The sequence below is a fragment of the Lepidochelys olivacea genome (assembly GCF_965140295.1).
Source record: "Lepidochelys olivacea isolate rLepOli2 genome assembly, chromosome: 3".
Classification (NCBI taxonomy): domain Eukaryota; kingdom Metazoa; phylum Chordata; order Testudines; family Cheloniidae; genus Lepidochelys; species Lepidochelys olivacea.
Genome location: NC_140413.1, coordinates 198,605,376 through 198,619,785, shown reverse-complemented (window position 1 = coordinate 198,619,785; position 14,410 = coordinate 198,605,376). Strand labels below are relative to the sequence as shown.

Sequence of the window (14,410 nt, the reverse complement as noted above, 5' to 3'; positions counted from 1 at the left end):
GGGGGGGCTTCTGGCGGGCATGCAGGGGGCTCCTGCTCCAGGGGCTCCGCAGGGGGGCTGCTGGCCATGCCTGAAGAGTGCTGATTGACTGTTCTGCCCTGCAGCCCGGAATTGCTGTCAGCCTGCCTGGTTGCATTGATACAAGCCATTTTGTATTATACACTGAAAATAATAGCATCGAGTGAGAGGCCCTTTTACTATGATAAGTTAATGGAACTTGAATTATCTAACACCATTATTGCCTTTCCTTATAGTGTCTCTTGATTATAGTTCTTGCATTCCATATCAATAATGTAAAAGCAGACTCCTTTTTATGTTTTCCTCTCTTTTTTTAAGATTGTAAACACTTTTACACTTTCTAGTCCTACTTTTACTGCTTAATACTTGTTTGTCTGTCTCTCTATCTAGTAAGCTTACAAGCTTTCCCCTACTTTCTGCTGGCTTCCATACTCTCTTGCCATATGCCTGCCACTTCCCATGTCCTCTACTCAATCCAGGAATTTTACTTTCTAAGACAATTTGTCATATATCTAAAATATTGATGTCTAGCTGGAAAATGTGCTTTTCCTGAGTTGCAGTGAAGGGCATAATTAGCTGAGTGGAACCACAGGAGACGTGTGACAAAGTAGTAGGGCAATCCCTTCATTTCTTCTGCCACTCAGCTGCATTTACAAGGAAATTGAGGTAACAGGTCAGTTTTCACTGAAAGGCTCATTGAAAATGCCTGATTTTTTAAGTGCAAGTCATCAACTTGTCTGGCGGGTAGTAAGTAATTTAAATTTCAGTTGTCCACACCAGCTTTTTATTTGTACTGGGCTCTCGAACAATAGAAATGTCTTAATCTGCCCCTGTCTTCACAGCTTGATCAAGCCAGCCTCAGGTGGCTTCTTTTCAGATCCTTTCTTTTCAGATATAACCCATCTTTCTAACTGGGGTCTATGCTTATTTACATTGACACGTTTGCAGAATAACTTGTAAAAGAATGTATGGTAAATGGCCAATTTATTTTTCCTGAAGGGTTATCCTCTGACAAATTAAATGATTCCACTTAAGGGTCAGGCTTTGCTGAGGTTGGGAAGAACAGAGATTTTGACATTTTGTTCTGATAAATCTTCATAAGTGAGAGGAGTTTCGGTTATCCACTAAAGCAAAACACAGTTTGCTAGTATAATGATGCTAAAAAATTTCAGCACCATACTTTGACAACTATTTTGGGTACACGCTGGATATGCTATTTAAAACCAGTGTTAATAAGATTTAAAGTTCATATCAAGAGTAAATTGGATTTGAACTTGTAGGATTGGAAGTGCTATTAACTACTTATTTAATTTCCTTTTTGATTGAAGTATGGAAGATTCAGAAACTGCATAATTGGGAGTGAAATGCAAATTATAGATGTTAGCAGAAAATAATATTTTTTAAAATTGTTGTTTGACAATTAATTTTATGATCTTTTTAAAGCACGAGGAACACGATAAAACCTAGGCCATTATTAGTTTATTTGACTAACACAATAATCTAACCAATATTGGAGATGAAGAACTGAATTCTCATTTACACTGAGTTCCCTTTATGATGCTGTGGCTGTGTAAAAGGGCCTAAAGTGGGTGTAAATAATACAATTTGTGTAAATGAGAAACCACCCTAAAAATAAGAGCAGGAGATGGGAGAATAAATGTAACCTTTTGGAGATTTTCTGAGAAATGATTATATTTTGGTCTATTATACAATCTTGTAAACATTTGCCCATGTGAGTAGTCCTATAGAGAGCAGTACATTTATTCACATGCTTGTTTGCAGGATCAGGGTCTTACATTGTGAGTATGTTGTTGTCCTTTTCTTCATTGTTTAAAGTAGGTTTTCCTAGGATGCTATCCTGTAGCACTGTTTCTATTTAAATCTATTTAATCTTTGATGTGGAATGTGACTGATATCCTGTACAGTACAATCAATAAATGTTAAATGTAGCATTGGAGTAAATGAAGACTCACTGCAGGATGGGTCCACATACTTTGCTTTGAGCTCCCAAAATCTGTACAATATGGCCGAGAAAGAAGTTAAGTAGCCGGAGCAAAGTGACCAACTGCTGATATATACAGTACCCCAGAAAAGTGAATATAGTTGTAAACCGACGGGATAAAAATCTATATCTATATCTATATATATTTCCAGATGGATCTCATCTCTTGCCAAGTAAATGATTTCTACAAAAATTATGCTGAACGAATTACTGCATCTAGGTGAGGAGAAAAATTCTCCCTCCTTTAAAATTTGATGCAGAAAATGTTGAGATAATGCAGGGATATGTCATGCCAGACGTACGACACATGCATTTTTAGCATTTTATGTAGTGGAGGTTGATATCATACAGAATGATCTAATATGAAGTGAAAAACAGTGGCCATTGTAAGTACTGAATACAGGAAGTTTTTTCTTTCTTTCTTCCAAAATGTAGTGGCGTTTTTGAGCTCATATCTGTCTGGAAGCATTTCAGCTTTCAACTGTTGTAGATTTTCTGAATAAGTAACTGCTGGTCTGTGTGACCCTTTACTATGTTTTTATCACTACTGTAGGCAAGGTGAAAAATCAGTCTGAATAATATAGAGAAACCTAAAATCAATACTGCATTTGTTAAAAGAGCAAACTAACTAGATTAAATGTGCCTCAGATAGTATCTTGCTTTTCACCCAGCCTTCCCGGGGTCAGGGTACTGTAACGTCTTTCCAGTTTTCCAAATAAGACTTTAGGAGAAAATGATAAAAGGAAATTTTTGTTTCTGATTTTTCAGAAGGCACTAAGCATGTGTGTATTTTTTACCTAGCTCCCAATGCTCTCTTGGGAAATCTTTGATTTTCTTTGCAGTCTTGTTAGAAAGGAGATAAGAACTGTGCTTCAGTAGAAATAATGCCACACTTCTTTGTTTCTTCTCGTATGCGCAGAGCCTTTACTGAGTACTCTGTTGCTTTCTGATAATCCTACTAGGTTTCAGGGCTGCACTAGAAAGCAGAATAGCCAAAATGACCGTGGAAGTGGTTTTAAAGGGCAGTGCTGATATGACAAGGCTAAGGTGTCACTTTTTTTTTCCCCCAAGTCTTTAGTGGAATTGAGCAGCTTGTTTTCTTTCTATATTTTTAGCCATTGTCCATGTATAATTTCATTATTCTACAGGATAGCAAAGAGAGAGACCTGCAAGGGTGGGATAGTTTAATGGATCTGCCGATGGACAGGAGATGTGGGCTTTTTTTTTTTGCCTCTGGACAGAAAGAGTAAAATTCTGGCCCCATTGTAGCCAGTGGAAGTTTTGTCATTGAGTTCATTGGCGCCGAGATTTCACCTAAGGAATCCACTGAGAAATAAAACTAGTGTTCCACTAACTGTCTGTAGGCCAACTGGCTTGCTCGTGCAATGAAGTTGTATTCTATCTCTGTTTATTTTTTTAGAATATTTCCCCCCCTTACTATAAAGCAGATACATAGCTACTCTGGATACGTACGACAAGCATAATTATACAACTCTAGGCTAGGGAGGCATAGGTGTCTCGGAGCTATGAGCGCTCTATCCTTCCTATATTGCTATGTGGCAGGCTTGTCCTGGCTAGATCACAACTAGAAGGGAGGAGGGTCCTCGGGTTGTGCCAGTAGGGAGATGGCTGAGAACCACTTCTCTAGACTATAGTCATTTAGAGTTTGTGTGAATGGATTGGATTTACAGTACTATAGACTATATATATTTATCTCTAAATATATGTCTTTGCAGTGTAGGCAGGTACACTTTGGGAAAGTGGGATCATTTTTTGTACACTTTTGTTCAATAAAGAACAGCAAGGCATATGCATTTAAATCAGTGGATAGAAATGGCTGTTTAATCTTTTGGAATCTTAACTATACATGAAGCCAGTGTCCTATTGCTGTTCAATTCAGTGTATGATGGAGATTTCACAGTTGATTAGTGGTTTGCACCTTTATTCAGATTACTTTTTGTTATATTATGTCATAAGCTTGGAAGACAATTTGGCTTGTTCAGAAGTTAGAAATATATAGATGAATCATCATAATAATAATGAATAATTGTGTATATGTCTGAATATTTATGTATGGACACACAAACATTGCATCTGCCCTCACATGCATGTATCTATATACGCACACATGATATTGATTGATATTAATATCTACACCTACAAATATATATGTACGTATTTAAGACTCTCTCTCATATGGAGTAGTTAACTAAATATTTGCATTATGTGTGTGTGTGTTCTAACTGCACATATACAGCCCTGCATTGTCAGGGCAATGAGAGCTGCAAAAATCCCCTTTCAGTGTTTTGGTGACATTCCCTTTGTTATTTCACTATTGTGCTCTGCCTGATGTTCTAACACTTCCCATGTGCATTTCAGAAATACTCTGAGCAAGAAAAAATCCATTACATAACACATTAAGCATCACAACTATGAAGCAATTTGATTATCAGTGTAGCTCCAAAGAGAAGCCTGTCTGTTATATTTTTTAAAGGAATTTTAGAGCACTGAAGAACCTCTGACGTGGCCACTACACAAAGCTCTCTACAAACATTAAAGAGAAATTAAGCCAAAATCCCATACTGCTCATACTGTAGAAAAATGATATTCTTGCAGAGAAAGATGTGATTCTCCAGAAAACCTGAACTGTAATACGTCTCCTGCGTGAACGTATGTCCTACGACTCATAGAAAAACTGCATCTCTCAGCAGTTGCCAGTGTAAATATGTCCTTTCAGTAAAATTCCACAATTTGTAACAGCAACAGTATGAGTACATCAAACAGCATAAGCACAGACTTCATTTTGCATCTTTTCCACAATGGAAATTTATGGCATGTTTGTGGTAGTCTCTCTATTAGAGCTGAGGGAATAAATGATTTTTTGGGTTCGTTGGCGGAACTGAAAAAAACCAGTTTCAGGTTAAATGAATTTTTTCCCCCAGATTTTTTGTTTAGTTTAGGTTTTAGGCGTGGTTATTCCCTTGTTTGTTTTTCTTTAAATGAATCGAGCTCAATTCCTACGCAAACCATTATTCTGAAACAAAGGTGAAATGTTTTCTTTTGAAAGTGTCTAAACAAAACAACATTTTCAATTTCTTTTTTCTGAAACTCCTTGCCAAATTCAACTTGAATTCACAAATAGTCTGGTCTCTCTAAAACTACATTTTCCAGCTAATGAATGACTCATCTGAAAAAAATTGCCTCGCTCTACTCTCTATCGCTACTTGCTCATATGTCTCCCATAACGATAGTATCTGGTACCTATGTTCACCTTGTGCTGTTAATGTGATTAGAATGTCATTTAATTTCCTTAGAATATCAATATACCACGTAGAATGAATTTGGACAAAATGTAATGTGTGTTTAATAGGTACAATTGCTGACATGTTCTTTTATCTTGTACCTTTTTTAGGTGTAGACTGGCCTGAGACACTGATCTCTAGTTGACCCCTTAGCTTGAAATCGTAGACACTGCTCTGCCTAGCAACACTTACAGACAAAATAGCGGAAATTCAGGATGATGAATGTAGATTGCCATGCTGATTTGACAAGAGATTACTCTCAGTCTAACAATCAGTCCACATTGGTTTATTTCTCTGACAGGCTTTGCTTGAGCCACCCTGTTGTAAGGAAAGTCAGTGTGTCTCGGCCCACAAATTATCTTGCTTTTGCTAGCCAGATAAGGAGAGTGACACCTGCTTGTCTGTTTGATGCTGATGCCTTCTGATACCTGTTCTTTGGTGCGGCTGAACCTGTGGTGATCCATTTGTCCAGAGCGTGGCTCGTTAGGAGGGGAGGGTACTTAATTTTTTTCAATCCACTGCACACTCTGGGAGCATTTTGGGTTAGTCTTGGTTCAATCTGCTTCCTCACTGGATTTCCTAGGTTCATATTTATTGTAATTATTAGCCTCTACCAACTGCCCGCTTACCATCTGTGAGTTGTGTTGAATGTATTTGCAATCACTCTTTCAAAAGTTTATTTAGTTTTCAGCTGCTGCTGGTGAGGTCATGAATTTTCTGAGGAGGAGAGATTTAAAAGGCACATTCCCCTGCTTAACAGGAATAGTGAGCCATGATCATTTCTTGAGAAATTTTCACATATGCATTATGTGAGATTTCTTATATTTCTTTTGGCTGTGGTGGCATTTGACACAATTGCTAATTAATTGTCACCTTGGTACATGCCACAACCTACACTAATATGTCTGCAACCTTGTGACCTAGATGTCAGGGAAGTAACTGTTTTACAAATGTTGCATTCAGTGATATTAGTGAGAGAAACTTGTTTTTGAGTGGGGATCAGTTGTGAGGTACGTTGTGGCTGTGTGAGGTAAAGAAAATAGTTCATTTGGCAGAAAGCCCATGTGTCCTATCCCTCTCCTCTACTCTGATTGATCCAAACTTTCTTTTCAAGGTGAGAATATAAATCAATACCAAGAAAAATGGCCGAGCAAGCAGCATGCATGTCAACGAGTCATCTCATGCCTCTGGCAAAAAGGCCCAAGCTAGTTGGTAAAACACTAGCATCTTTGCTTTCAAAAAGGTCAGATTTACCGTTGTAATGAGTTACCCCAGCATTAGGTGATTATGATCTTGCAATTTTCACAGCTGAAGGACAACTGCAGGTATTGCAAGCTATGCCTGAGGTAGGGTTATCATATATGGCTCTCTTGTCTCTTTACACAATCATATCTGATGGATAGACTTGTACTATTATGATTCCAATGCCCTCAATAGCTAAGCTTAATCCACATGACCATAGTGAAGCTCAGTTGTTCACTGTTCTGTTGTGTATTCAGAACACATTTTCATCCCACATGCATCAGTGTGTGGTTTCAGAACATTTTTGGGGTGAATGTTGAACACCTCTTTAAGATGAACCTGGAAAATTGTCTTTATTGCTACAACAACACCACCAGCAGCTGCTGCTTTTTCTCATTGCTACATACTAAACACTTCACGACTGGCAAAATTAACCAGCCAAAAACAATGCCTGCAGAAATAGTTTGTGTGTAATTGCAAAGTACATCAGAATGATTTATTGAGTTACTGGTATTAGATTTTACTTTCAACATTATTGAATAGAGTTGAAAAGTTTGTAAAACAAATATAAGATATTCTATTTATCTTTTCATATTGATAAAACAGCAGGAATCAGGTGTGATTTGCGAATATAGTAGAAATCTACTAACTAGCACATCTTGCTGCACACAGAAACATGCCATCCTAGTTACTTTTTTGATTATCAGAGACTCATAAGAATACTTTGTCCAGACTTGTATTCACTTCTCTTTCATAACTGTTTGAAAGCAAAGCATTAAAATATGTAAATTACTGTATTAAGGACAAAGAGATCCCTTTTTTAGAAGCCACAAGAGAGTAAGAAGCTGTCTGAAATGAATCAGTAGCTATACAGCGGATGGATTATGTTTGCAAGCTCCATTTCAGACTTATTTCCTACTATGGGTAGGTTTATAGACAACACTAGGAGTTCTCCATTAAACTGACTAAGTTTGCCACTTATCCATTGTTTAAAGTCATTGATGTGAATCTCTTCCCAGACGTTTGTTTCAGTTAAAATTGTATGCTAGTTGAAATTGCCTGTTTCTATCATCTTGAAGTGCATCATATTAAATGTGGACTATTTAGTATTTGTGTGTGCTGTTAATAGGCTGGTTTGGTTGCATATTAACTGACAGTAACATTTTTCACCCTTAGTACTTAACTTTACTCTGGGTCAATCCTAAGTAATAAAACCCTTAGTGTCTCTGTACAATCTCAAAGTCACTAAAATAGAACTCCATTAATATTCTCCCACAAAATCCTCATTATACTGTTACTCACTGGACATTTCCCACATACTGCACAGGCAAATTAGGCATGCAATACCATTTAACAATAGCATGGATGTTCCTTTGGTAAATTCCCACAGCACAAGAAGCTGAATATTTACCCCAGAGTGTCTGACCACAGGGAATTTCATCAGGTTCTCCATAAATTAATGAAGGAGGGGAGTTTTGTGCTCTCTCTTTGTCCTCAGAGTAAATCATGCTAATCATTTTCCAGGAAATAACAGAAGATAGAGTGGAGACCCCAACATATATCCTCAACGACCATCCCTTTCACCTCACCACTACTCAACATCCTCCTTCCCTAAAAAGATCTGCTTCTCTTTTATATAATCTCTTTCAAATGATTCAGAGTAATTCTTTTATCATCTCTCCTCAGGAGAATTAGGACAATGGTAGTTGGAACAGCTTGCATAGCACAGAATTTGTTTCAGAAACCATTTAGCTGGTCACTGTTGTAATTCCCAGAAAGAAAGAAGATAAAATGTCCTGAAACAGATACCAGAGCATGTATGTTTGAAGATCTTTGAAGCTTTCACAGGCTGTCACCAAGGGTAATAGATATATGCAAAGATGTATAAAGGATGCAGTTCATTCATAAGGAGAGCTGGTTGGGAATTTTTTGATAACACTTTTTTCCATTCGAAGAAGACGATTTATCAAAACTGAAACTTTTCACTGAAATGTTTTAATTTCAATGAAACTTCAGTTGGGAAGGCTTCTCAGATGCAGGATGGAATTGAGAACGAGTGCCCAGAAAAGCCAATAGCCCATCTGGGCTGTTGGAAGACCTAGGTTCAGGTCCCTGTTCCCAAGCGAAAGGCAGGGAAGATCCTTGAAGCTGGGTCCCCCACATCCCAGGCCAATCTACTGATCTATGGGTGTAGTCTGCTGTGACATCGGAGTAGTTTGACCTCTATATTTGGGGAGACAGCTCCAGTCAGGCCAACAGGGCTGTGCGTGGGGGAGGGGACACACCTACCCAAGGCTTGCAAACTATGCCTGTGGCTGTGGGTTTTCTCCTCCTCCTCCTTTTTAATGAAAATTATTGAAAAGTCTCATTTTTGTTCCACATAGGAATGAAAACAAATGGTGGAACCTCAAATTTTTTTTACACAGCTGAATTCTTCTTTTCCACCCAGCCCTAGTCATAACTGGTTTTTTTAAAAGTAGGGAGCCTGTAAGGGCAAAATTGATGAAAGATCCTTTTGATTCTCTTCTTATTTAAATTAGCAATTGAAAGTGTATTTTTATGACATGCACCTTTTTTGATAACACACTTTTGGAAATCAAGAGAATGAACATATCAGCGTATATACCAATATTCGCTAAAGACAGACAGCTAGCCAGTCTCAAATAGTATGAAAAGAAACCAGAGGCTGTGAAGACTGAGCAAGTATGTATAGCAGCTTCTGAGTCTTTTATTAATGTTAATATTCTGGGATAATAGAAGAAGAAACTTACAGGGAAGTGTGAATAGGCTTAGGCCTGCTCTACATTTAAAAGTTTGACATAGCTACAGCTCCACACCCCTGAGTGCTGCTACGTGGACATAATCTAATCCCCAGTGTAGATGCAAGTGGGTTGATAGAAGAATGCTTCCATCAAAACTGGCTGCCATCACTTGCGGAGGTGGAGTTCCTACAGTGATGGAAAACCCCCTTCTCTCGCTGTAGTCAGCATCCGCACCACAGGAGCTATGTCACTGTAGCATCCATGGCATAGTTATGGCTGAAGTCCTTTCCCGGTCTGGCACAAAACAAATGCACAGGGTGAGTGCCCACGCTCACCCCACTTTCTGGAATTCTTTTATAAGCAGTGTGAAATAACAACAGGAGAACAAAGCTCAGCCTAGCCTAGAGTTTTTTCTGTCTCAGACCCTAGTTCCTTCTACCATCTTAAATCCAATGTAGGATTAATGAGCCACACCTATCTCAGTGAGTCAGCAGAAATTCATCAGCGTATTTATACAGCGTGCCAGCACTTTTAACCTAGTGGGTGCAACGTAAGCCCCTGCCAACTGTGATAGGAATATTGCTATATGGAAAGGAAAAGATTTTAAAATGGCTACTGCTAACAGAATGTGAGTGGTAATTCGTAGTCCCAGCAGAATGGTGAAGGTCGGATCAAAATTTCCATTTCACCTAAGATGGCTCTCAATGTTTTTACATTGCTGCACAGTATTATTTCCAAGATGCCGCCATTTTAGCCACTGGAGAATCTGGGGAAAACAGTTCCATATTAGCGGCTGTGTGTGGAAATAAACTTTTTTTCTTGTAAATTAAATTTAAACTTCACAAGAGAAATACTACCCCTCCCCCAAATAATTCAAATAATGTGCTGTGTGGATACGGAGTTTGCTTGTACCTTATGGCTAATGCTCCCTTGGCTTTTTGTGCCTTTGTCCTTTTCAGTATTCTGGAGGAACACTCACCGCAGTAATATGGGCCAATGTCGATCTTATTACTTTATCTGTTTTATCTTTTGTGAAATTGAGCTGTTAGTCAGAATTGTTTAAGCTGCTGCTCCAGCAATTGGTTAACCATGACGCTCCTCAAACTCATTTCTTTCAAGTAATTTGATTCCCACGTGCTCACTGAGATTGCTTTTTTGCAGAAAGGAAACGGTATGTCTGTGGGAGGGAGGGTGGGAGTGAGCAGACAAGGACTGTTGTGGCTGAGAAATGCAGATTTAAGATAAAAACAAAACAAAAGCATGTTTTAAAAGATCACATTGCATTTCATCTCCCTTCACCTAAGTCTATAAAGCAAAATGTTTTCATGTTCACTGAATTCAAGCACATGTAGGGCCTTTTGTGCTGAGAGAGTACAAAATAGCAAGTGAAATTCCATCCTTCTCTCGTTGTTCATCAGTTATGCCTAAAGCCAACGTGATTATCTTTTTCAGTAATATCGCCAGGAAAAAATGTGTAAAATAATTAGGTTTATTTTATTTTTTTGGTAACAGTGGTCCTAAAAGTCTCCTATAGATTTTAAGATAGTTCTTGAAATCATGAATAGAGGTTAGGGTTTTTATTTTGTTCCCCAAGCTGTTTCTTTCACATTCTGGCTATTTAGTAGTGGTAACTGAGCACCAATTTTGTAGATCAACTTCTATTTAAGATTAGTTAGTATGGAAGCATTTTTCTGCATTTTTCTAAATAATGTACAATTTACTCAGAGATTTATAATTCCATAAAATTGAGAATATTTTATCGCAGCTTTGGGCAAGAACCCTGCAGTGGGGAGGAAAATCAAGTCTTAAAGGTAAATCTTGCTAGAAGGAAACTTGTTCTGTAAATAAATATTCCATGTATAAGCAATGGTAAAATTTACATGTCTGAAATATGCTTGGCATTACTACCCAACCATTGTGTGCCCAAGCAGACATGTCAAATACAAGGCAGGGAAATGCTAGCCTGGTTTGTTAGGAAGGGTTTTATTAATTTGCATGTAATAGATGTCTGTTACCCAACTGAAATGAAATTCATACAAAGAGTCGGATTCTTCCCTGGGGTGCATTTGCACACATTTGTTTGACGTCAATGTTACCAGTGTTCAAATAGAGTAGAATTTGACCCTCTGATACTGTTAAGAAGAGCCTGCTTTGAGTTCTGTTAATTGAAAATAGAACTGATCATTGGTTTGTGGTATGAGGAAATTGTATTGATAACTTAGAGTCATAGACTCATAGAAATGTAGGGCTCAAAGGGACCTCGAGAAGTCAAGTCCAGCCGACTGCACTGAGGGAGGCCCAAGTAAACTTAATAACGTCCTTGTTAAATGTTTCAAGGACATGCAACCCTAGGGGATCATACCGGCAAATTGCAGAGGACCCCATTGATCGACTCCCATTGATTTCAATAAGGGTAGAAGGTCTTTGGCACCTCTCTGGTTTTGGGCCCTAAAAGGAAAGGTTTATGCTTTAATAGGAAACATACAATGTTTGCATATATTGAATGTTAATATTAATCAAGTGCTATTAATGTCTGTTTGTGTTTTAACCTATTAAACTAATAGACAGTAGACGTGTGATTTGTCAGTTCAAAACTGTGCACTTGATGAGAGTAAAATCCTTCTTTTGGGGAAATGATGTTATGGAGACACGACTCAAAGTGAATGGACACTTGGTTTGAAGCATGTAAATAATTTTTCCTGTTTGGCTAACATTAAGGCACAGAAACTAAAATAATTCCGAAGGAGTGAGTTTCCTTAAATGTCATGGTCACTGCTCTGGCAATTTAATGAGATCCTAACGTGAGTCTAAATGTACCCTTAGTACCGATGAGAATTAGGCCCATTAAGCTGCAAGGCAATGGACAATCAAGGCCATTGAGGGTTTTCTTTTTTCACTTTCAGGAAGTGGGGAATTGGTTCCACCTATGGGGTGTGTGAATAAAGTGTAAAATACTATACATGTACACTGATGTATACCAAACTGTGATAAAGGTGTTTCTGTCTAGCACTTCTGACATCTCAGTCACATTCAACCCACAATTTCATTTGTTTTCCTCCTTATGAGGCTCTCAGAGTTGGACTCATGGTTTTACAGGCAACTAGATTTTTTAAAAAGTAGATTTTTAAAAACTCTTAAGATATTTCTAAAATAGTTTTTCTATATGTTATGAAGCATAAACATAATACATGTTTGTGTGATATAAAGGTTTTATTTCCAGTTCTGTGGTATGACCTGTACTCTACCGCTCTTGAATAACAGAGTTTTGCCACATAGAGTTGATCAAAATATGGGTAAAAAAACTTGCCATGTTTTTTTTTTAATTTAACACTTCAAAATTCCAAAAAAATTGACTATGTATATGCCTGGAATAAAAAAGGGATGGTATTTTCATTAAAAAACTGCAAATCATCCTTCTTTAAACTCAAAATGTTGATAAAGAACTTTATCGAAAAATTTAAATTTGGAAAACTTTTACCAACTATAATCCCCAGCTCCTGCTGATAAAAGTCATTGTCGCACCTGACATTATCAGATCTTTTATATTTTTCGTATGTTTTTATACACACACAACTTACCTCTTTCTTCTTTTTATTTCCACTCTTTGTTCAGGTTTTCCAAATGAGCCTGCTGCTGTTATTGCCCTTACCACTATTAAGGAATGGTTGAACAAGAATCACAATGAGGTATGTAATGAAAGAAAACTTTCCTGATCAGATTTCAGGATTACTTAGTTTGACCCAAAATTGTGAAAGAGCATATCAATAAGTATGCAATTGATCCTTTGAAATTAGGACTATGTAAAATACAACAAAGCAGGTGCGTAACATCAGTGGTAGTTTGGACTGTATATACCAGGAGTATTATCATATTTAATAAGCTATATGGAGGCTAAAGGGAAATATATTCTATTTGAAACAATACCGTGCATTTCCTGTGCATTGTACTGTGCATTGTGATGCTCCTACGCAAAGTAAAGCATCCTCTGCGTAAAGTTGTCCCTGAGAGACAAAGTTTTCATATAATAATGAAGAGAATCCTGTAAAGGGAATGTATATAATGGGCTTCAATGGAACTGCTACCAGGGACAGTAGTTTTTTAGGAGCTGGTTTATACCAAAGAGCTTTATGATGAAAATAATCTCTGAGTTTATTAATTTTTAGGTTCCTTTCACTTTATTATACTATTACTTTTCATTGGAAACTGTCTACTTACTTAAAATTTCACACTTATGTCAAACATTAACAGACCTGAACTACTTCCACAACTACACTGTCATGATGGTTATTTTTTTTTATGAAACAAAATGCTTTCCATACCTCCTGTTCTGTTTCTCTTTTCTTCCTTTTTTGTCTTCTTAACTCTGATGGAATATGTTAAGTGGCACTGCACTGGAGAAATGAGCAGAAAAAAAGTGACTGAATGAATAAAATAATCATGATGTCTTAAATTTAAGACGTGCCTGTTTCCATATTTTGACAGCCAGCAGATTTCCAAGTGTCTAGTGTTGTTTAATACTTTTCTCACAAAATGTTTAATTTTGCATAGCTCAGGTTAGAATGGTTTCCTAAATAATCATCTATATGATATTTCAGCTGGAAATGTATATTTGGGGTTCTGTTTACCAAGATCGTTCAGGGATATTAAGTGATAAATTGAGCAAGTTATTTTCAGCAACTTTAGAGTTGAATGCAAAAATTGTATGCTGAGGTTTTTTTTAAAATGGATGACCAAAGTTATGCTCTGAAGTCCATATTAAAGTCCCTAAAAAACTGGCCTGACTCTCCAAAGTTCCACGGGTCTTCAAGACTCCAGCAGTGAAGTCAATAGGAGTTCTCGATGCTCAGCCCTTTTGAAAATCTGGCCATTTTTTTAGGTGTCTAAACTTTGCCTTAGGAGTCTAACTTTGTACTTGTATTTTTGAAAGTCTGGGCTACTTGTATCTGGTTTATTAAATCCTAAAACAGATGTAATGGTAGAAACTGAAAATATTCCAGTCAGCCCTATGCATTTTCAGTGTTTTGCCTGATCCTATTTCAGTTTTGTTCTTTTTTACCGCAAATCTAAAAAACCAAACAAACAAC

At 37.4% G+C, this 14,410-nt stretch overlaps 1 protein-coding gene across 3 annotated transcripts in view; it reads left to right on the top strand.

Moving 5' to 3' along the window:
• MACROD2 (mono-ADP ribosylhydrolase 2) overlaps positions 1-14,410 on the top strand; it is a 1,326,034-nt gene that overhangs the window by 943,626 nt on the left and 367,998 nt on the right. For all 3 annotated transcript variants that reach the window (XM_084624011.1, XM_084624010.1, XM_084624009.1), the window contains exon 8: positions 12,939-13,012. In XM_084624011.1, coding sequence (XP_084480137.1) covers positions 12,939-13,012 — 74 coding nt within the window. The remainder of the gene's footprint in view (positions 1-12,938; positions 13,013-14,410) is intronic.